Source organism: Pelodiscus sinensis, chromosome 20 (genome assembly GCF_049634645.1).
Source record: "Pelodiscus sinensis isolate JC-2024 chromosome 20, ASM4963464v1, whole genome shotgun sequence".
NCBI classification, from domain to species: domain Eukaryota; kingdom Metazoa; phylum Chordata; order Testudines; family Trionychidae; genus Pelodiscus; species Pelodiscus sinensis.
In genome coordinates this window covers 11,045,755-11,068,605 of record NC_134730.1, presented here as the reverse complement: position 1 = coordinate 11,068,605, position 22,851 = coordinate 11,045,755, and the positions used below count along the sequence as shown (strand labels likewise).

Genomic DNA, 22,851 nt, shown 5'->3' with positions numbered 1-22,851 from the left:
CCGTGGGGTAAATCTTAGCTCAACTTAGCGTGAGAGCCTCCCTTCAATGGCTGTCATTAATTCTGATCTGACCCTCCTCTAGGCTTGCCAATCCTTCTCTGAGCTTTCCTCCCTGCAAATCTGGATTCTCTCTCCCAGAAGAGAACCTCTCTAGGCTCAGGTCTATGCTAGGGAGTTATTTTTAAATAACCCCCCTTATTTCAAAATAATAAGTGGAGCATCCACACTACCAAGCCTGTTATTTCAAAGTAACAGGCTGGTTATTTGAAATCTGTACTCCTGCTTTCCTTGGGGAATAAGCTTATTTCAAAATAGTTCTTTCGGGAGTTATTATTTCAAAAAGTTATTTTGAAATAATCTCCTAGTGTAGACATGCCCTAGGAAACCTCCAGAAGGACCTGCCCCTTTGGGACAGAACAGGAGACTTCCAACCTTCTTAGGCTTATTGACGGAGACGGGTTCAGGAGTCATAAGATTCTTTTTAGTTAAAAACCACACAAACACACCACAATGGAAGGCAGGAAATGAAAAGGACCCAGAAGGTCTAGCATCAGCCTTTCAGGGAGGTTTTAAAAACTAAGTAAGGACTGTTGGATACACTCATCATTAAAAGCTTTGATAATTTTCTCCTTTAAATTGCTAAAAATAAACGTTTAACACACACAGCTCCACAGAATTAGAGATGGAATATCTGTCAATGCATTCACATACATAGTCCTTTCACCTCAAACCTAAGGATACTTGGCAAAGTAAAACCCAATAATTAGCTAGAATCAAAGTCTCATTAATTAATGCACTCATGAGGGGTATGTCTACACTACCACCCTAGTTCGAACTAGGGTGGTAATGTAGTCAACCGGAGTTGCAAATGAAGCCCGGGATTTGAATTTCCCAGGCTTCATTTGCATGTTGTCGGGCGCCGCCATTCTTAAATGTCCGCTAGTTCGGACTCCGTGCCCCACGGCTACATGCGGTACGAACTAGGTAGTTCAGACGAGGCTTCCTATTCCAAACTACCTAGTTTATGCCGCGTGTAGCCACGGGGCACGGCGTCCGAACTAGCGGACATTTAAAAATGGCGGCACCTGGCAACATGCAAATGAAGCCCGGGAAATTCAAATCCCGGGCTTCATTTGCAACTCTGGTTGACTACATTACCACCCTAGTTCGAACTAGGGTGGTAGTGTAGACATACCCATATGTATTACTGAGCACTTCCAGTCAAGGACCTCAAAGCATTTTGTAAACACTAATTTAAACCCCACAGGACTCCTGGAAAGGAAGCAGGGATGTGTTATTTCCCCCTTCTCCTGCTGAAGAAACTGAGGCATGGAGAATATATATAATGTGCCTTGTCTGAGGTCACAGTGCACAGACAATCAGTGAGAGAGTGGGCAGCGGAACCCAGACTCCTGTTTCCTACTTCTACTCCTGTGTTTCAGCCACTGAAAAATGACTGTACAGCTAGAGGAGTACTATCCCCAATATACCATGATCAGCGCAGTAGCATCTCACACCTACCTGAGTTAGTGTGGAAGGCCTCAGAACTTCTGGGTGTCCTTGGAGAGAAGCTGAGGGAGCTGAATATTCAACACATTTAACACTCAGACATGGCAGTGGACTTAGGCATTTTCAGTATATTGAGCAGTGAAAACAGCAGCATTAGAAGCCGGACAGATATAAATGCAGCTCTTCCATATCTAACCACAGGTGTGCTGCTTCAGCATGAGTAGGACAGTTTAGTGTCGTAAGAGCTCCAGCCACCGAGGCAGTGGGACTAGGTACTCCAGAACACATGGTCAGAGTGGAGCCATGAGGAGCTGGAAGATCCTCTGGACACTAAAGAAAGATGCATCTTTAATGAAACCCGTACACCCCCCAAGTGCCTCCTTGAATGCTTTATGCACATTCGCCCCTTGCTGCATCCCTGCCCACAGGGCATCCAGAAATGAATTATTCCAAGGAGCTGACTGGGGTAGATTTCTACTCCAGGCATATGGACTGACACATGGTTAAGTGCTAGATACGCAGCATTGGCCTGATTTTTATCCGTACCCCCCACCCTCAAAAAGTCACTAGGACACCCAAGGAAATTTCCACACTTCTAGGAAATACTATTTGCTTCCAGGGACACAGGCATGCAGTGCAAGACCTGGTAGGGTCAGCTCTCACCTACCAAGCCAAGGGCTATCATTTCTGCATCCCCTTGACTCCATCTTGGTTGGCCAGCCTCATCATGGTACCCACCCTTCAGAGGCAGATTACTGACCTCAGGTGAATGTGAATCAGCTGGAAAGAGGACAACATCACCCTCTATGCGGAAGCCCACTGCATTACCTCTGGGACGTGCCAGCCCTCTCCCTGCATCAAAAGAAAGGGTCCCAGCACCTCACCAGCATCTAGCTCCCACGTCAGCACTGCTGCTCTTAAGTCACACAACTGACCACATGCATTTGCTTTGAGCCCATCACACTGTGTGCTCCTTCCAGGCTCCAACCCAACATCTCTGACCCCCAAATAGGAAATACCTTCCACCCTCATTGGCTGTGATGTCATCTCTTTGACACCTCACTGAGACCAGTGTCTGCTACTTCCAGACTGCGTAATGTCCAATCTCTTTTAATAGAGCAGAACCTCAAAGTTACAAATATCAGAATTACAAACTGACCAGTCAACCCCACAACTCATTTGGAGCTTGACATACATAATTGAGCAGCAGCAGCAGTGATAAAAAATGAAATACAGTAAAGTACTGTGTTCAAAAATAAAGTGAAAGTTTACTAAAAAATAAAGAGAAAGTCTAAAGATCTGACAAGGTAAGGAAACTGTTTCTTGCACTTATTTCATTTAAATTAAGGTGGTTAAGAGCCACATTTTTCTTCTGCATCGTAAAGTTTCAAAGCTGTATTAAGTCAATGCTCAGCTGTAAACTCTTGAAAGAACCATGTTTTGTTCAGAGTTACGAACATACTCTACTGCTGAGATGTTTGTAATTCTGAGGTTCTACTGTATATTCCATAGAAAAAAAAGTTACAAATATAAGCCAACAGGGGGCAGTGCTCTGTAACAGCTGGCACTGAGATAGGAGTACCAATGGCTCACAGTTGCCTATGTCCCTGTGTCCTGGCACTGGATGATGTGTGACCAGGTGGGCAGGACAACAAGGATACATCTACACAGCAACTACATACCTGCAGCTGGCCTGTGCCAGCTAACTCAGGCTCAGGCTGTGGGGCCGTTTCATTGCAGGGTCAGCCTGAGCCCAGATGTCTACACAGCAGTGAGCTGGCTTGGCAGTCCAAGCCCCACATGTCCAAGTCCGCTGGCACAAGTCAGCCATGGGTTTTTCATTCCTGTGTAGACAACCTACAAGGCTAACACCAGGAGGCAAAGTGGCAAAGGCATGTGGATGAATGTTGGAGGGAGAAGTAGTCCATCAAGGAGAGAGAACTGTGGAAGAGGAGGATGAAGGGCACAGACAATTGAGGAAGGCTGAGGATGAATTATCCTTCCTATTGCTAGAGTGTCAAGGAAAGCATGGCCCTTCTTTAACATGAGACATGTGATGGGAAGAAGTTAAGCCAGGCACTAAACTAGCATCCTTGGTCGGTAACTGGAGAGGACTCTGTCCACTCTCAGAGGAGGGGGGTAGGACAAGGAACTGCCATGATATAGATCTAAGAGGAAGAGAAAGGGGGATAGAGGGACAAAAGGGAATTGAGACAGAGAGAATAGGAATGTGTGATCAGCCACACTTCCATCTGCCGTTCAGTTGGGGAGCAAGCCCTAAGGTCCCTACAGACAGAGCAGGAAATATGCTTGGGCTTCTCAGCTTTTGTAATGAAACCTTTTTGATGCACAGCCTGGAAGCCTTGCTAGGCCCATCTGTTCCTGATTTTCATCTCATCTGCAAAGGCAATGATGCCAAGGTCATTTGACTTTAAAAGACAACTTTGTATTCACCATCTGGGAGGAGAGAGGAGAACTTGGGAATCCCCAAGGTTTCACAGTGTCTCTCTATGGCTACTGATCACCTAGCTACGTATGTCACCAGTATGTGTTTCCTCCTCAGCAGCTGGGCTGGTTTGGGATGTGAAACATACCGGCATTGCTGGTGTCTCCAGAAGGTGCCTCTTTCCTGAACTCAGATGTAAGAGTTGCGGCTTGTTTCTGAGTGGCTAGCCACAGAACAGGATACCTGTGGGATGCATTAGGTAAATAAGTAACTAGGGGAATGCCATTATAGCCACACAGTAGCGGGTATGGTGAAAGAAAAAGATTAAAGGGGTATTTTCTGGTTAATGGTAAGAAGTTTCAGAAACATACGATCAGCAGTTTTGTACACCACCAAGCCTATAGATTCTTCCACAAAGAGTCACAAAGGAGTAATTTTCCAAGCTCAAAAGCTGGAGCTGTCAATCAAGGTGATTTTTCTTTAAAATATACTGTACTCGATCTGACTATTCACCAAGATCACAGATTTATAACATTCAAAAGCCACCACAAAATTCTCTTCTTACCTACCCTTACCGAGGGTGGGCTGATTTAAATCACAATGATTTAGATAGGTAACTAGGAAATCAAAATAATGTAAACCATCCATTTATTTTAAGCTCAAGCAGGAAACTTTAATATCAATAATCCATTTTAATCATGTTTTACATTTGTACTGTTTTGTTATTTTCCTATAGAAAAATTTATTCTCATTGATTGGTAACCATTAAAGCTTACTGAATTGCAATTAAAAATAGCCTTAACACTAAATTTCGTGCTGCTTTCTGCTAACCAGGAGGATGCAATATATCTGTACACATTTAATTAAGCAATTAATTATAGAGCTTAATCTTACATTTATTCAGTGTCATAATTTTCACATTTCTTAAGGTAGAAAACTGTTAATGGTGCATTTCTTTATTAGACGATCATTAATTTTTTACTTGTGATTTGTATCAAGCTCTAGTTGGATAGAAATTTAAATTTAATTAAAAATAAACAATAAATGCACAAATCCAGAATTTTCATTGATTTTAATTTAATAAAATGACCTTAAAAGTGCTGAGTATGTAAGAAAAAGTGTATCAACACATTTTGCATTTCAAACTCTAATTTATTAAGCAAAGCAAGTATTACACTGTATTTGTATTTTGTGAATTTGATTGTTTCTGGTCACCACGTCCAGCAAGATTTTGGAACCATAATTATTTAGACAGTTAACAGATCTCATCGTCTCAACAACTACTTTTTATTCATAGACTGGAAGAAGAAAACAAGTTTTCTGTTTTTTCAACTCCCAAAGTTAAAAGTTTCTTAACGCTGAGTGAATTAGTCATTGAACTGAACTTGTCAAATAAACTGAACTTGTCAAATAATCTAAAATACGCTCTCTCTCTGCATGTGCAGAAGAGGCTACACTGCTGTCAAAAGCTAGTTTAGTATTTCAACAAACTCTGGTTCCATGTGCTTAGCCAGTAACTTCCACCAGTTCAATGGTTTGGCTTTCTTTAAAAGTTGACAACAAACATGTACTTTTTAAGACATACCCTGAGTCTTCCATCCTGCTGGATTTATCTTCTGGGACAACAGATTGCGGAGGTTCTTTTGCAGAGGAAGCTGGTTGGCTGAAAACAAGTCATGTATAGGAAAGAGCAAAGAATCTTAGTATAAATTGACAGTAATGGGGCCACAATCCTCCAGTATCAGCTCTACCCCAAAACAGTAAATGTTTCCCTTCAGTCAAAAGCCATCTCTTCTTTCTAAAAAAGCTATGGAAATATTCAGCATTCACTCGGTTTGAAACACTTAGGCCTGGTCTATACTACAGAGTTAGGTCAATGTAAGGTAGTTTAAGTCAACTTAATTCTGTAAACATCTACACTACAATGTTGTTCCTGCCAATGTTAGTTGCTCACTACGCTGACTTAAATCCACCTCCACAAGAGGTGTAGCGCTTAGTCTGACAGTGTCAATGCAGAAGCTGTGTTGCTTACATGAGATTGTTCCAGCTGTCAGCCCTGGGTGGCAGGGCTTCCCCTATACATGCCCTAGAACGGTGCAAGCACTCCTAGTGAGAATGTGCACTGCTGCCAGGCTACAGTGGACATACAAAACTGTTTAATTATCGCAGTGGCTATATGTCAATGTAATTTAAGTTGACTTAATTTTGCAGAGTAGATGTGCCCTTAATTGCAAAGACTGAAGGAGCAAATGCACACAAGAGTAAACTGTGAGTGTACCCTACCAAGATACTTCATTTTTGTCCTATGGGCTCTTCCTATTTCTAGCCATCAATTCTGCTTTGGGCAGCACAAGTCATAGCCAATATTTTCTCATCTTTAACCCTAAGTTCACAAAGATTTTGCCTGGGAATTTCCTTGTTTTTTTTAAATAATTTTTTTATGCTTACATTACCATAGTGACTAGGCTCATATAACTGAAAAATAGTTGAGGGAGTTTGCTTGTAACTTACAACTGAACAGCAAGAGTTACTGAATCAGAAAAAGGCAGAAAATAGAATTGGTTTGAATTCTTGGCAGCTTCTAGATCAGAGCCAGACTTACAGCAGTCAATCACTGAAGCGTTTACCCAGTTACAAGTGCAACTTGCATGTTGTTCATTGCAGCTGAAATAAAAGGCAGCACAGGCTGGACTACACATTGGCCTGAAAGCCCCACACTACTATCCCGATTCTATTTCTGTAGCTAGGGCAAGTACACAAAAATAGTCACACTTGGCTGCCTAAAGTGAGATCCTTAAAAATGGCCCAATTTTCAGGGGTGCTGAGCACTAGCGACTCCTGGTGAAGCCAGTGGGAGCTGCAGGAGTTCTGCACCTCTGAAAAGCAGGCCACCAGCATGTCTTTACCTGGTGACAGTGATGGGGTCCACCTTGCCGTCCTGTTGCAGGGAGTCTGAGGGGCCAGCCCCTTTCTCCTTGACCTTCCCTTGCACCTGGGATTTCTTTCGAGACAAGGCATTACTCAGCCAGCTATCCTCCTCCTCCTCCAGCGCTCTGGGTTTAGCTGCTGCTTCCTCGGCAGCTGACTTTGTCCTAGGAAGGAGCTGGCTAGCTGGGCTGGGCCGCCTGGTGGCTGGGGGGCTGAATGGTGTATTCAAAGGGGTTGCTGCAGAACTATCTTTGGTGGCATCTCTGGCTGAAGATGGAGGCTCCAAGTCGATAAAGTCCTCATCTTTCAAGCCCAGCCAGTCAGCGCCAGTCTTACTGCCTCGCATGGGGCTCGTGTTAGCTGGAGTGGTCGGTTTGGATCGTTGGTCCATTTTAAGTTCATTGATATTTTCTGCTGAAAACCTGCAATGGGGAAGAGAGACACAAACAGGAGAGCGCTGGGACTTTGGCAGTTCCTGGTTTTGAGGCAGCACACCCAGTGGTTAGTGCAGCAGATATTATATATGTACACACACCTGACAGACTGTCGCCTTGACTGTCGGCCCTCGGGGGTGGAGGCCAGGGTGGGCTGGTAGGCACCAAAGGTGAAATCCTCATTGTCCCAAATGTCTTCCTTATCTGTTTAGACAAGTGGAAACCAAAGGAAGACCCAAACCGGCAAGCACACACTCACATGTTCTCACTTTTGTAATTTCATATGGGTGTTTGACTGCAATTAGCTTAGGCCCTGCCTATGCTAGAAAAGTTGGCTGGTCTAGCTATACTGGTATTTCTATGCTGAAAAACACTCTGTGAGAGAACATAACCCTCACTCTGGTAATCGTCTTTGTTGTCTTGTAAGGTATAATTTGAAAACTCAATTTGCAGGTCAATATTGTCTTGATAAAATAGGCATAGCAACATTGTATATTAAGTTATCAGATTTTCCTGTAACATGGTATTAACACATTTCCAAACTGAGGTTAGCATTTAGGCAGTAAACAGGCATCAAGCAGGAAGAGAGACAAAGGGAATTCAAACAAGTGGGGAAAACCAGTAGGGAGTATCCTTACAGATAAACACTGACTCTCAGTTGGAAATGTTTTCTAAGAGGGGGACTGACGCTATGAAAGAAAGAAAAAGCATCCACAGGTACTCTCTCCTCTCTGTTCATAAGTTCATCACAAGAGAAGGGACAAAGGAAGCAGCCCTTAAACGAAAGAAGAGGTGCTGACCTAAGAAGTTTGGCTAATAAGACTGTTGCGAGCATGCGGTGAGAAACACTTTGTTTTAAATTTAACATAGGCTGTTCAGTTAGGTACTCATCCCATTTTATCTTTATTTTTCATTTCTGAATGTTATGGCTCATGACTTGTATTCACTTAAAATCTCTCTCTTGGTAGTTAATAATACATTTGTTTTACTGTTTAATCTAAGCCAGCGTGTTTAAATAGAAGTGACAGAAGAACTAAAAGATAATACCCCAGCTTATTATTCAAAATCTTAACTAACTTATATTGTTCAGGAGATGGCTGGCAGCACAGGACATACATTTCTGGGGCAAAATTGAAGACTAGGAGACTTGAGATCACCCTGTACTACACCCAAGCCTGATATGAGTCAAGGTGCGGCTGTCTGGCTGCAGCTCACAGACATAGCTGGGAGGAACTTACATGCCGATGAGCACTCCAGACTGGAGGCAAGAGCAGCAAAGCAATATGACAAGCACTCCAGGTAAGAGCGTAGGAGTGACACAGCTATTCATTGGATTGCACTCTGGGAAGGTCACACCCTCCCAGTGTGAATGCAAACATACATTCATGAAAGTGCTTTTATTGGAATAGCTCATACTGTTTTCCCTTTTATGCTGGTATAGCTATGTCTATACTAGGGCTTCTACCAGTATAGCAATGCTGCAAAAAACTGTCATCCCCCACAATGTTGCTAAACCAGCAAGAGCTTCTGGTCTTACTCACTGGTCTGTTGTTGGTACTTTTTATCCAGTTTGAACTCCTTGCGTTCTCCTGTGGCCGGTCGCTCCAAGAGTTTGGCTGTGGTCCCACTTCCCAACAACTCATCCAGCTTGGTGCGGGCAGGGCGGGGCTCTTGCCTGCCAGAGAGCAGAAAGAGTTACAAGTCACTAGTCCAGGGGTGGAAATCACTGAAGGGCTGTCTGTCTCTCTCTGCAGGCAAACAAGGCTCACTCAGGAGCTGGTGTGGGAGCAGCTGGCATGACTCTCTAGCACTTCTCTGTACAAATCTGACCTGCTTCTGATTTTTTGAATACCTATATAGCCCTTATAGTTGCAAGGAAATATTTCCAAGGCTGACCCATTGCAAGACAGCCTGAATGACTCCGCACCCAGCTTGCCTAAACAATGGCTCTAAAGGGTAAAAACTGCTCCTGCGCATCTCCACAGGGTATTACTTATACCAGAAGTTCTTTGGGGCAGGGACTATCCTTCTGTGCTGGCACAGTGGGATTCGAGGCCATCAGGAGTGAGGTTCCCAGGCGCGATCGCAAAGCAAATAATTAACGATCACCACAGTTGAAATGGGATCAAAGTTAAAGTTTCATCACTGATTGTTTTAGTAGATCTGTCCAGCTACACTGTGGGACTGATCAGAACTTCTGTACTGTGCCCCTCCTTGTCCAGTCCCACTTTGTCGAGGGCTTTGGTCACATCTGCATGACAAGAGCCACAACGGCACTTGTAGTGCTGTCACTACATTGCTTGAGCACAGATGCTTCCTACACTGGGGGAAGGGATTTGCCATTAAAGTAGCTTAAAAGGCAGTAACTAGGTCTAGGTCTAGGAGGGGTTAGGTCAACCTAACCACAGTGCTCAGGGCAAAATTCTTCACAGCCCTGAGTGACACTGCTAGGTCGATCTAATTTTTAAGAGCAGACCCAGCCTTTGAGACCATTCTAGTGATATAGAATAGTCACAGCAGTGATTCAGCTCAGGTGATTCATGCCTTCCATGGTCATACAGATGTAGAGTAACAGAGGACTTGTAATCCTCTTCTGCTTCTTCTCAATCCAAGGCACTTAATGACTGAAATCCAGTGAGACTATCTCATGAGTCATTCTGTACTTTATTTCTGCAACCTTTTATTTCCTAGCAACTCCTTACTCCTCTCCCTTCCTCTCTTGCTTCAGCTCGCCCCTCGGACTCTGTCCAAACCCCAGCGCATCCATCAGGTCATCCCCATCATCTTCAAATGTCAACTCTTCCCTCCTCCGCATGGGGGTGACAGTGTGGCCAGGGGCCGACGAGAGAGACATCCCTGTGAATAGAATGAAGATTTTCCTTAGCAGAGACCACTCACTTTACAGCACTAGTTTAAACAATGTATGGTACCCATCAGGATCTTTCACACAATCACCTGTAAATGGTTCTTTTGCAGCCAAACTTCAAAGCATGGGAAGCAACAAAGCATCACTGCGCTGCTTTGCTGCACACACGCTGTATTTTTAATTGCATCGTTTGATGAATTTGGTGACCATTAACAAGGAGAGATTTTTTAGCACTCGTTAGCACTGGGGATATTACAGGCTCTCTACCCTGCTCTGCAGGACTCCTGCTAACCCAGTCTGCTCCCAGCTCTGCCCACTCATCTCAGACCTGCAGCAGTCCTGGCTTTTCCAGACTTTGGTTCCACTCTCTCATCTCAGCCCTGAATTGCAGCATTCCCGCTATCCAAGTTTTGGATGTTCCCCTCTGGTCCAACCATTCTACCTCCAGGATTGACCTGTCCTGAGCCACCTCAGAGGTACCAAATATTCCTTGATTAAAAATCCACTGGGATGAGACTAAAGTTAGAAATTAGTCCCAAGTCCACAGAGGCAAAAGGTCAGGTCATTATTCCAGTGTCTGCACTGTTGACAGTGAGAATGCCTGATAGCCAGGAGTCCCAATACAACTGACACATCATTGATGAAAGAGGTGGGGAAAGCAGAATGTTCACACTACTGAAGCAAACAACAGAACAGCCCGAAACATGTTCAGTTCAGGGAGTATAATTCTAGCATGACCACATACCTTTCTCTTTGGCTGGTCCAGTATGTCTTTCAGGGCTACTTTTGGTGCCTGTTGAAGGCAACTTCTTAGCAGCATCTTCCTCCTCATCAGATAAAAGCCCTGCCAAAGGATCATCTAAATCTAGCAATCAGCCCAGGGGAATAAAAGGGGAAACAACAATTGGGATTTGGAAACAGTCCAGCTCCAAGAAGACAATCTGTTAAGAGCTAAATATCAAGACCATCATCTCTAACTGGGGGTTCTGTATGAGCCAGATCTTGCTCCTGTTGGGAGTCACTGGCAATATTCAGTGAATCTTTGTGTTTGTATTGGTGCTTAAGAGCAAATTCCTCATAGGGATACCTGGAGTTGCAGGTTGAGCTATATTTTCATTGGGAAAGACAGTTTAGACTATTTTTGCCATACAATCTTGGATCTTTCCTATGACCTCACTGTTGATGCCATGAGAATTTGGATGTTCTAAAAATGCCTATTCTTTGGATGGCAGCTTCCATTGGAGATAAAACAGAGCTGTGAATACAGATTCTGCCAGGAACCATTTACACTTGAATCTCTCTGGATTTGGGTAACCTCCAGTGTCTAAATTTGTACATATTCATGATTTTCTATCCAGTGTTTTTCCCATAAGGGATCATTTATAGGGTTGACATCGCTTAAGATCTGGTCCTCTCCTAGCACTTGCACTGTCCAGGTATTAAAATGCAATGAGACGACCAATTCTCACACTATCTCAGAGCCACAGACAGCTGTCTATTGGTCTGATCCAAAGCCCAGTGAAGTCACTGGGATTCTTTCCACTGATTTCAGTAGACCCTAGAACAGGGAGCATAGGCTCCTGGTTAAAGAATGGGACTAGAAAACCAGAAGATGTGGATTCTATTTCCAGGACTGTGAGCTTAGGCTTCTATACCTCAGTTTCACTGTCAATACATCTGGTATAATATCAGTCTAACTTGGGGAAGGGGAGTTTAAACGATCAATGCTCATCAAGCACTATACTTCTGTAAAACTTTCTATACAAATTACTCAGTGTGTTATAGAGGTCACCATTTAAAAAGGCATGTGACAATATAACCCTAAATACAGCACACTCAGGAGTCCTATCCGAAGACCAGAACCCACCCACACACCCCACTACAGGATTTTTTTAAAACCAGAATTCCTATTCTCCTATGTGGTTGCTTTTTAGGCTCATCTTTGTCACCAGTTGAGTAAAGAGAAATGGAAGAGAAGAAAGTAAAAGGAAGAAGAAAGAACTGAATTCAAAGTCACACCCCCACATTCCTTTATCTCTATGGCATGTTTTTGTGTGTGTGTTACCATGGAAAACAGTTGTAGGGTATTTTCCACCATATGTTCTCCCTCAGAAACATTTGGCAGCAAGATTTTAATGCTGGAGAGTGGTGCCTCGAGGACATGCACAGCTGTTTTGGATTCCCACATTGCCCCATTTTGCCTCAACTCTGACCTGTATAGAACATGATCGGGCACAAGGAGGTACTCGGTGTTCATGGCTCATGTGGTCCTTGGATTCTCTACCAGATCAGATTACCAGTCCTGGTTATTATTTTTGTGCTATAGATGCATTAGAACCCACAGCAGAAGATCAGCAACTCATTCCACACAGGTCCCCCTTGCGATACTTTGAGCTGGAGGAGGTTTAGACTGGTGATCTAGACGTGAAAGGTCTGCACCATATTACCCATCAACTTTTCCAGCAAACTTATCCTTAAAGGAGATGAAGATCTACTAGTTTCCCATTCAAGATTTAAGCAGTGAGAGCTGAGTGTGCATAAGTGTATCCACCCAAGTCCTACCTTTGAAAGAAAACTTCCTGTACTGCCGCTGCAGGGTGGTGGGTGTGGAGAGAGGTTTCTTTTCATTTCCAGTGGCAGATTCCCCTACAAAATCCATCACACGGACGGTTTGAAGACAGACAGGCAAAACCCTTGTACTTTCCATGCTCACCCCCATATGGCAAAAATAATCTATCCAGAATCAATACAGGGTTAACATTTCCAGCCGGGGAACCTATTTTACTCTCTGCAGCAACCTGAGAGCACATACATTAAGGTACAGTTCAAGGCTTGGAACAGCTTAGGAGACTGCTCCTCCCACCAAAATCTCCCCTCTGGTGGGGTTCTGATCCTGATCCTTACTTTGTAAATGGCCCCTTTATAACCAGTGAGGCCAAAAACCTGGCCACCAATTTGGGTAACATTTTACTATGGGTCTGAATTCTGCAACTCCAGTTTGTCTCTCATTATAATTCATGCTTCCCACTCTCTTCTACAGTAGTCAGCAGCCATACTGCTCGAAGGGGACCCATGTCACATCAATTTGAAACAGACTCTGTTTGGGAGCAGCCCAGCCATAAGAGGCTGGATATCACTGTCCATGTAGCTTTATGAGGAGTGGTTCCAGGCCTGGCTAATGCCACCTGTGGTGCTACAATGTGATAAAGAGCCACTTTCATCATGAATGCACGTGTACAGTGCCACGGTCTACAGGTCCCAGAGAGCCGTGCTCCATTCCACCTGGGCAGCCTGTCTGATTGGATCAGAGAGAACGGCCTACTCTACTAGGACATGTTCACATGGAGTCGCACTGGCTTCTGAAGAGGATAACAGCTGCAGTGTCATGAGAATAAGGTGCAGGACAGGAAGCCTCTGGACAGAAGACTGCATGGCCTTTGGCTGGGCAAAGTTTGGGTGCCCCCAGTTTCATGGTATGTAAGTGAGCAGCACAGGAAGGGTCTAGGTAGGGAATTGTCACTTTTTTGTTATAATATTGCTGAGCAGCCATGGCCCAGGCACCCATCCCCCATGGTAGGCACTGTACAAACACATCCCAAAACTATATTTTAAATGTTCACAAATATGAGCCACTGATCATATTTTAAGGCCTCGGTGCCGGTGTAAAACAGACAAAAATCCAGCTTTGGTCATAGGAAAGTCCCTGTTCCTGAGCATATCCTAGAATCAACTATTTAAAGCCCCAGAATGCAAAAGCTTTATTCAAAGTCCTTTTAAAATGAGTCAGGCTGAGTATAAAGGAAGCACTAGCAGAGGGCTAGCCCATCACACACCTCTCTCAGCAGTTGTTAGTTTCCCTGCAGGTTTTGCTTGGACTCCTTGGGAGTCAAGTTTCTCTGATCCCTTTGCTGTTGTCTTCCCAGCCCCAGAGCTCGACTTCTTTATGCCTAGGAGATCAGCCTCCATGTCATCCATATCCTGGAAAAGAACATACATGGCAGCATGTGAACCGAGTTGATGCCCTAGCGCTCAGACAGCAGAGCATGCAGAGAGAGTTTTGTTTTGACATGATAGTCCTGAACACGTGAACATGGACACATAAACTAAACATGGGCGGAAACCTCTCTTATCTGCTGGCCTGGCCTGGTGTTCTCTGGGCCAAGTTGGCTGCTCTAGAAGGATTTACCTACACCATAGCCAGTGGCCCTTCATCCCAAACCTGGCTCTCAATCCAGCTCTAGACTAATCACTTACCAGGGAAGCATAGGGAGCAGACCTCCAGTTCAGGGCCCTATACCTGCCCAACCTGCACTGTTCACCGTGGGTGGCTACAGGGAGTGGCAAAGCATATGTCAACTCCAGGAAATGTCCTGGCCTCCCTATTTTCCAATACTTGCCAGTGGGAAGGTTTTTAACTAGGTGTGGCTTGGAAATTTTTAAAGGGGAAAAAGATAAACTGAGGCCTGATGCTATAAGCCTTTTGCATACACAAAGTTCATTGCCACGTCTCAGAGCACTGATCTAAAGAGCTCATAGCAAACGAGGACTCAGCATGGGTTTCTGTGAAGAAAAGCTATTGGAGGAAGAGGTTACAGTTAAACACTGGTTAAAAGAAACCAGGATCCAGACCAAGGGCAGGTCTATCCAGCAATCAGAGATGTGACTACAGCATAGACACTCACACCCAAGTTAGCTTTGACCCAGCCAGCATGCGTAACAAGAACAGTGAAGTGGTGGGGGCACAGGTAGCAGCAAGGACTGTATAAGCCTTTCTGGGTTTCAATGTATGTACACAAGCTGTTAGCTAGCTAGATTAGAGCTAGTCTGGGTACATCTACATGTGCTACAGTCTCCCCTTTCACTGCAGTGTAGACATATCCCAAGAAAGACAAGTCTGAGGTTAGTTCTAGCATGTCACAGCCTCAGTCAGTGCACTTCAGAGACCAGTGATATTTCATTCGCTTACCTTCAGGGTCTCCAGCAAAGCTTGTGGGTCTACATCTGAGAGGTCAGATCCCTGCATGCACAGTAAGGAGAAATGAGATTACAGTAGCATGCAGGCAGAAGCATGTAGCATCAGAGGAGGCTCAAGAAAGCCCAATGCACAGAAAAGGCATGTTTTTATTTTGCTTACACATTGTCAATTGCCTTGACACACTTTGTTAAATGCCATTTATTCTATATCTTGTCCAAAGGGAAACGACCCAGCAAGTAAATCAAACACGCCCTCCTGTTTGCATCTCATATAAACGACCAGAAACTAGATCAGGACCCCAGGAGTCATGACTTCTGCGTTCCATTCCTGACTCTGTCACTGATTCCCTGTGATCCTGGGCCAGTCACTTAATCTCTCTGCACCTGAGCTTTCCTCATGTGTCACACGGGGGCAAAAATCACACACAGTTCTTCACAGTGCTATGAGGCCTATTTCAGTCCTGTTTGTAAAATGCTTTGGATGTCTTCTCAGGCGTGGGTATTTTTCAATCCACTGGGAAAATGTCTGTTTGAAAAACCCTTCAACCAAGGAACTTTGCTTTTTAGCTGAAATCTGGCTGTGATTGGTGGAAGTGCCACTATTCTAGGAAGAAAGTCTTGATTTTTGCTTTATCACCAGAAAGAGAAACATTGATGGTATTGCAATTAACACCCAGCAAACAAAATAAGTCTCCTCACCAATGCTCTGCACCAACTAGGATGTTTTCTTCTCATTCTCTCACCATCTATGCAAGCATCCATTTTACAACAACTACGCTACATGGGTTCCCAGCAGGGGGGCGTGCCCCCCCGGGGTGTGTGTGTGTGTCTGTGTGAAGAAATTCCAGGGGGAGCACGAGGCGACCCAGCCCCTGTCCCCATCAAGTTTTGCTGCCCTGGTCAGTTCCTTTTTTTTTTGGTCAACAAGTTTTGCTACTATTTTTGGGGGCAGGGAGGCGAGGGCTTTTCAAAAATCAAAAAGGAGGCATGATGCCGAAAAGTTTGGGAATCTTTACTAGAGGGACATCCAAATAAGATCTTCCATCTATGAGACTGTTAGAATTAAATGAATCTCTGCTGGCTTCAGTGAAATTACAGCAGGGCTGAATTTCTGTGTGTTCAGTAGGAACCTCTCCTGACTCACATAATCCACCTCAGCCCACCCAGGCCTTAGTTTACCTCTGCTCCTGCATCTTCCTCAGCAGCCATCTTGCTGAAGACACCACCTTCCAAAATGGACCTGACACAGAAGCAGGAGGATTAGGAACTACACTGCTACTTGCCGTACAATTTCCCAAGAAAGGAGGCCAGGTGGGAGGCTGTCTGCAGTCCAAGGGTGGAACATGTCTCGCTCTCAGTTGGAGAAGACTGGGAGATGTCCCTGCAGTGAGGGTGTTATTCTGACCCTTACTCAAGGAGATTACATAGTTATGCTAGTGCTAGGATGGCTATTTCTTCAGACTGAGCTAGGCACTGTCTTCAGTAATACCTGCATAACCTTCTTAAATGGGGTCCTCTTATTTCACTAGGCTGGTACCAGTGTAACTGAGGGCAGAATGTACCTATAAGAGGGATGGAGATTTGAAAGCCAATGGGATATGGGCACCAAACTCCTAGTTGTGCTTTGGAAAAATCTCCCCCTAAAGCAATAATTGTAATGTCCAAAAATACATGGCTAGTACCAAGAAGAGAAACACAGTTCATGGCTGAGGATTTCCTGGGGTGCATGAATACCAGCAACTAGCAAGGTCTCCCTCTTCAGTCTCTAAATTGGGTGATTCAGACCTACTCACTTTTTGCTGGTCCTGGAGACGATTTCCCTGGATCTCCCTCCGCTGCCCCCAGAGAGCTGGGAAGGCTTGTTGGATTTAATGGGGATTTCATCTAGAAGAAATGGAGAATATGGAACTTGCTCCAGCTTGGATCCAAAAGCTGTGGATCAAATACCACCCCATCGCTATTGCCCTCGCCCCGACATCCATGTCAGCTGAGAAGCCAAGTACTGAATGGATTGCGTGGAAACTGCACGTCCTTTTCGCTCTTGGAGGGGGTCCCGAGAGGACAGGGTTGATGCACCATGGCAGGGAAAGCTTGTGCTGCCACAGCCAACGCTGTAGCTTCTCTACAGGTAAAGAGAAGGCTTCATTCTCTGAGGATGCCAAGCCAGCACTTCTCACCAGCTCTGCATTCACATGGGAAAAAGCTTATTTTTCGATGTTAGTGAAAGAGCATTTACCGTCGTCTCCCAAGAGGTCACTGAACACGTCATGGATGGAACCTAGAAGAAAACAGAGCAAGGCCTTCCCATCAGGGGAGTTGGGCAACATGTGGGTAAAAAAGCCGTTGTTTGTACATTCAGATAGCACCTGGGCTAACATACGACACGCGTGCCATAAGTGGCACACAAAATGACTTTTTGTGGTACATGCAGCATGGCAGAGGGGCCAGGCAGTGTGGCCCAACAAGTGGAATGGGAAGCATGACCCTGCTCTTGGCGCCGCATCCCTGGGGTGTGCAGTTCCTGGGAGCTAAGGGGTTATTCCCCCCCCCCCTTACTCCTACTGTAAGCTCTGCCTCCTGCTCCAGGGGGTGGGACTGGGGCTGATCTGCAGATCAAGGTGGCACAGCCAGTCATTTGCTGCTGCCGTCTTCATGGGGTGCCAGGGCCCAGGTTAAGCCGCAGGCAGGGAGACCCTTCCCCAGCACCCTTCTGCCTCCAGCCCCAGGCCAGGTGCAGCCCTGGAGCTGCAGCCTGCAGGTGAGGGGAGAGCAAAAGGGCTGGGCTTGGCAGGGAAGTGACTCTGCCCCCCGGTCCCTCCGCACCCCAAAGCTGCTCCTGCAGATCTGAGAGTCCCAGCGCTGCTGTCCTGCCAGTGTGTACGCTGGGGGCACAGGTATGTTGGGGCAGCAGGACAGTGAAGGAAGATGCCGGGGCAAAATGGGAGGAAGTAGGGCTTGCACTGAGTGGGATGGGGAAAGTTAAAACTTGGCACACCACTTCTGAAATGTTGCCGACCCCTGGTCTATCCAAAAGCCTCCAAACGCAAGGAAAAAAGTTTGGTCATACACATCATCAGCATAAGATCCTGGGGCCTCCTAGTCAGCCTAAAGATGATGGATGAAAAGTTGGTCCCATTGAAATCAATGGCAAAATTCCCAGAGACTTCAATGAGGCCAGATTTTCAGCCATTACCCTGAGAACGTGAAAGAGCTTGGCCCACATGGGGCTCTCAATAGAGAAGTTTGCTCTCACTTGGGCAATGTAAGGGATTTCTTTCTTTATTGGATTTGCAAGATCCCCTAACCCCCAATTATTCAGTTGCTGGACACATGCAGAGATTAAAGTAATCTAATGAGGCTTTCATTCTAAAATATGGCTCAGAAAACCAGAAGCTGTTCTGTACCCTGTGGCAGCATACAATGGTGGGAGATGAACTTGGACATATTAACAAGGAACTGAAGCTGATGGGGAATTATCAACTTCAACCTGTTCTTTCCCTCTCAAGGGAGGGGAAACATGCCCCTATATATGAGAGAGGGTGCCTGATTTAAGAGGCAGCTGAATCTCACTGCTGATTCAGCAATGACCTAACACAAGCAATACTAATACACAGGCCTCGACAAACCGCTGTTTCTACTCGCCCGTGATGAGTAGATTTCAGCCAGTCACTCTGTGTGCCCCATTCACCGGCACTGTGCGCATGAGCAGTACCGGTCTGGCGCATGCGCGGTGCGGGGCTGGCGAGGAGCTCCCGCCGCAGTTTGTTGAGCCCTGCTAATACATTGCACATTCATATCTTGGAAACAAGGATCCCAAAGCCAGTAGCATAACTGTGAACGTGTCACTGACACCTCAGCGTTGGCTATTTCCACCCCACCTCTTTTAAACAGCCCAAAGTGTAGTGTCATGAGAAATACACAAGTACACATACCTTTTAAACCTTTCTTGGGTAGTGCAGCCTAACCAAAAAAAAAAAAGTTTCCATTGTTACAAGAATAAAAGCACTAAAAGCAAGAGTTGTCATCTAACCTGTACTTTTAATGCAAGATGTTAATTCTTTGCATCACAGAACTGAAGTTCAGAGAACTCATGGGCCACATTCATCCCACATCTGTCACATCACAATTCCCACCGTGAACTCTGGGTTGCCCATCTAGGAAGTCAGACTCCTCTGTACAACCCCAGACAACACTAGAAATCCTTCACAATGGAGTCTGCAGCGGGTAGATTACTGTAGAAGAGGATTTACTAACAAGCCCTACCAACACACAAGATCATATTCATTTGAGTATGCCACATGAATGAAACCAAAGTGATCCTGTTCTAGATGACATGAGACTGCTATCCAGTGGTGTTTACTTTAGCCTTACCATTTCCTGGCTTCCAACAGTCCTCTTGCTCCAGTTATTTAGTTTATAAAAGTCATTCCGTCTTCACCTTCACATACTGGAGAATTGTTTAGTACAGCACTCATATATAGTTGAGCCTCACCTAAAGAAAGGGAGAGTTAAAATTTCCTGATTCACTTTCATGTTCAATGGGAGCTTTGTGAAATGGAATTATTTTGCAATCTCTACATGGTATGTTTTCCACCCCTTTGCTTCCTTGGGAAAACCATAAATTGCTGTAGAGACATTAAAGTAATTAAGCCTTGAATAATACTCCTTCATGGTGGGTAAATGTGATTATCTCTGGTTTATGAAAGTACATTTAGGCCCAAAGAGAGTCAATGATTTTCCCATCTGCCTATCCTTCTGGATTGCTTGTTAGTGTGGTGGGTAAGTAAATCAAGTCAAATGACAAGCCAGAAGAAGAGCTGGGACACATCTTCTGCTGTGCCTAAACCCCAGAGTATCCTTCCTCTCACATTAAATGATGCAATTTTTGGACTATCTATAAAGAAAACATCTAATTGGAAGCCCCACGGGCACCTTGCCAGGATCAGGAAGGTCACACTAAATTTGTACATAATCAGCCCTGTTTTGACAGGAATAGGAATAGCCCATAGAACAGGGGTGGGGAACCTCAGGCCTGGGTCTCCCCCCCCCACACACACACATTCCGGCTTGCCTGGATTCAGCCCCTGAGGCTCAGGGGGCCCCACAACATTGGGGAACCTGCGCTGGTTCTCTATTCCCCCAGCTGCTAGAGGAGTCTAGTAGGCTGAACCCCCCTAGGCTTTGGAAGGGGAATATGGGGAGTGTCTTTTTCCTTCTCAATCAGGGGCCAGATCAGTGAGGGTTTGTTTATTTGTTTTTGCTTCTCACTTGTGTGCGGTCCCAACTGATTTTTCTGTGGGTCAGTGGCCTCTGACCCAAAAAAGGAACTCCACCCATGCCATAGATACTCCAGATCCGAGCATGCAACACTGTTTCTTGATTTGATTGGTCCAGCAGTACAGAGACATGGACTGAAAAGACTGCAGGTCCCATCACGCAAGGCTCCTCAAAGCAAGCACATGCAGCCTTCAGCAGCAGCAGGCCCTGCTCAGCTCCATCTTGATTCACATAACCCCTGAAACAGGGCTGTGGGCTTCAAGTACTACAGCTGCAGGTCCTGGAGCACAGCAGGTGCTTGGATTGAGATGGAGCAATGCATGCTGGGAGCTGGGATGTCCACAGATTGTCTCTAGGGCTACATCTAGACTGGCATGATTTTCCGGAAATGCTTTTAACAGAAAAGTTTTCCGTTAAAAGCATTTTCAGAACAGAGCATCTAGATTGGCACGGACACTTTTCCGCAAAAACACTTTTTGCGGAAAAGCGTCCGTGGCCAATCTAGACGCGCTTTTCCTCAAAAAAGCCCCGATCGCCATTTTTGCAATCGGGGCTTTTTTGCGGAAAACAAATCTCAGCTGTCTACACTGGTCCTTTTGCACAAAAGGGACTTTTGCCCGAACGGGAGCAGCATAGTATTTCCGCAAAAAGCCCTGATTACTTACAGTAGGAAGTCAGTGCTTTTGCGGAAATTCAAGCGGCCAGTGTAGACAGCTGGCAACTTTTTCCGGAAAAGCGGCTGATTTTCTGGAAAAACTGGCCAGTCTAGACACAGCCAAGGCGGCACTCAGAGCAGTGGGTTGTGCTCTTGTCTGTGACCTCTGTCCTCTTTCGTAAAGGCAGGTCCCCCCGACTGCATTTCGGTGACACTGCCTTGGAGTCACTATTGCTGCCATCCCACTCTGGAGTTAAAATCCACTGGCCAGCCGCAAGGAGCAACCTTCCCTGGTAAATGGAGGCATCCGGGCTACCAAGGCATGAAAACGAGCGGGCGCGTTTCCAGCCCTGGGAGAGCTGCGCGCCAGGCCAGCGAGCTCTCCGAGTCTGCAGGCAGCCGGCTGCTGCCCAGGCGCCCCCATGCGCACCGGGCCTTTCAGGAACCTCGCGGGCAGCAATGGACCTGCCCCCCCTCGCGCTGGTGTCACTCACCCGGGCGGGGCGGGGCGCTCTGAGCAGCGCCAGAGGAAGGGCCCCCGGGGCACCCCCAGGTGGCGAGGGAAGAGCAGCCGGGGGGGGGGGGGGGGGGAGATAAAAGCGCCTTCGCCTTTAGCTCCAGGGGCTCGGGGCCCCTCCCCCGGCTTTCACTGCCCCCCGCCCCGGCCTGAGCCCTGGTTACCATGGCGCCCTGCCCGCCCAGGCCCCTCCCCCTCCCCGGATTTGCTCCGTTGTACCGCCGCGCCCGGAGACAGGGGGCAACGCGTCAGCTCTCACCCTCCGGTTGCTGGGATCCCGCCCTGGAGCCGAGACCACAGGGGATCCCGGGAGCGGTAGTTCCCTAGCCAGCTCTCTACCTGGAGAGCCGCTCTGGGGCGGGGGAAGGAACTACATCTCCCAGCATTCGCTGGGCGGCCGGCACCGGGACAGGGAGGAGGAGGGAGCGGGTTAAGCTGCCGTTAGGAGCCCCTAGAGGGAGGGCGGACGTTGTGGGCTGCTCATCAGGGAGACTGGTCTGGCGCCCCGGCCTCCAAAACCATCCAGGCTGCGTGTTCCGCAGGTCTATGCGCTAGCTGAGGGGGTTGTGGGCATTGGGGGCCCCTTGGGTCCTTAAAGCCTTGGTCTGGTCTGGAGGAGGGAGGCACCTAAGTGCAAGGTCGGCAGCTGCACAGGGCTGGCGCTGAGAACTGGGAGGCACTAGTGCTGCAAGGTTCGAGTATGCTCAGGCTGGGAATTGCTGCCTCTCCTAGGGTTAGTAGGTGCAGTGGTGTAAGGCCGTCCCGTTACTGGGCCCATGGCTAGTCAGAGACGTCACAGCCAACACCGAGTACTGGGGACCATTAAGATAGAACCCAAATGGGGTTCCCCAAAGTGAAAATAAGGATTGTGCATGAAAATTCCATTACAATAACATCTCATGACTTTAAAAAATTGTGATTTGTTTTTAAATGTGCAGTTAAACTAAATGTTGATCTCATGACCTTGTTTATTATCCTTACTTATTTGTGGTCTACTTTTTCAGCTCCATATACAGGCAGTCCCCGAGTTACGTGGATCCGACTTATGTCGGATCCCTACTTACGAATGGGGCTTTTCTCGCCGCGGAGGACGCAGGCGGTGGGACCGCCCAGACACGCCGCGGTCCCTCCGCCCGCGTCCTCCGCGGCGAGAAAAGCCGCTCCGCGTCTCCCTGGTCTGCTGGGGGGGGCGCACCTAGTGCGCCCCTCCCCCGCAGTGGACCAGGCTTTTCTCGCCATGGAGGA

General features: G+C 46.5%; 1 protein-coding gene across 1 annotated transcript in view; it reads right to left on the bottom strand.

Moving 5' to 3' along the window:
• FBF1 (Fas binding factor 1) overlaps positions 1 to 21,974 on the bottom strand; it is a 62,013-nt gene extending 40,039 nt beyond the window's left edge. Inside the window, exons 1-17 of the mRNA XM_075904265.1 lie at positions 21,866 to 21,974; positions 19,529 to 19,649; positions 19,090 to 19,117; positions 17,394 to 17,435; positions 16,951 to 17,041; positions 16,337 to 16,397; positions 15,150 to 15,200; positions 14,017 to 14,161; positions 12,746 to 12,829; positions 10,929 to 11,048; positions 10,020 to 10,173; positions 8,859 to 8,992; positions 7,419 to 7,521; positions 6,862 to 7,305; positions 5,541 to 5,618; positions 4,104 to 4,198; positions 1,522 to 1,571 (exon numbers count right to left, since the gene is read on the bottom strand). Coding sequence (XP_075760380.1) covers positions 1,522 to 1,571; positions 4,104 to 4,198; positions 5,541 to 5,618; positions 6,862 to 7,305; positions 7,419 to 7,521; positions 8,859 to 8,992; positions 10,020 to 10,173; positions 10,929 to 11,048; positions 12,746 to 12,829; positions 14,017 to 14,161; positions 15,150 to 15,200; positions 16,337 to 16,397; positions 16,951 to 17,041; positions 17,394 to 17,435; positions 19,090 to 19,117; positions 19,529 to 19,531 — 1,683 coding nt within the window. The 5' untranslated portion in view covers positions 19,532 to 19,649; positions 21,866 to 21,974. The remainder of the gene's footprint in view (positions 1 to 1,521; positions 1,572 to 4,103; positions 4,199 to 5,540; positions 5,619 to 6,861; positions 7,306 to 7,418; positions 7,522 to 8,858; positions 8,993 to 10,019; positions 10,174 to 10,928; positions 11,049 to 12,745; positions 12,830 to 14,016; positions 14,162 to 15,149; positions 15,201 to 16,336; positions 16,398 to 16,950; positions 17,042 to 17,393; positions 17,436 to 19,089; positions 19,118 to 19,528; positions 19,650 to 21,865) is intronic.
• Positions 21,975 to 22,851: the final 877 nt, after the last annotated feature.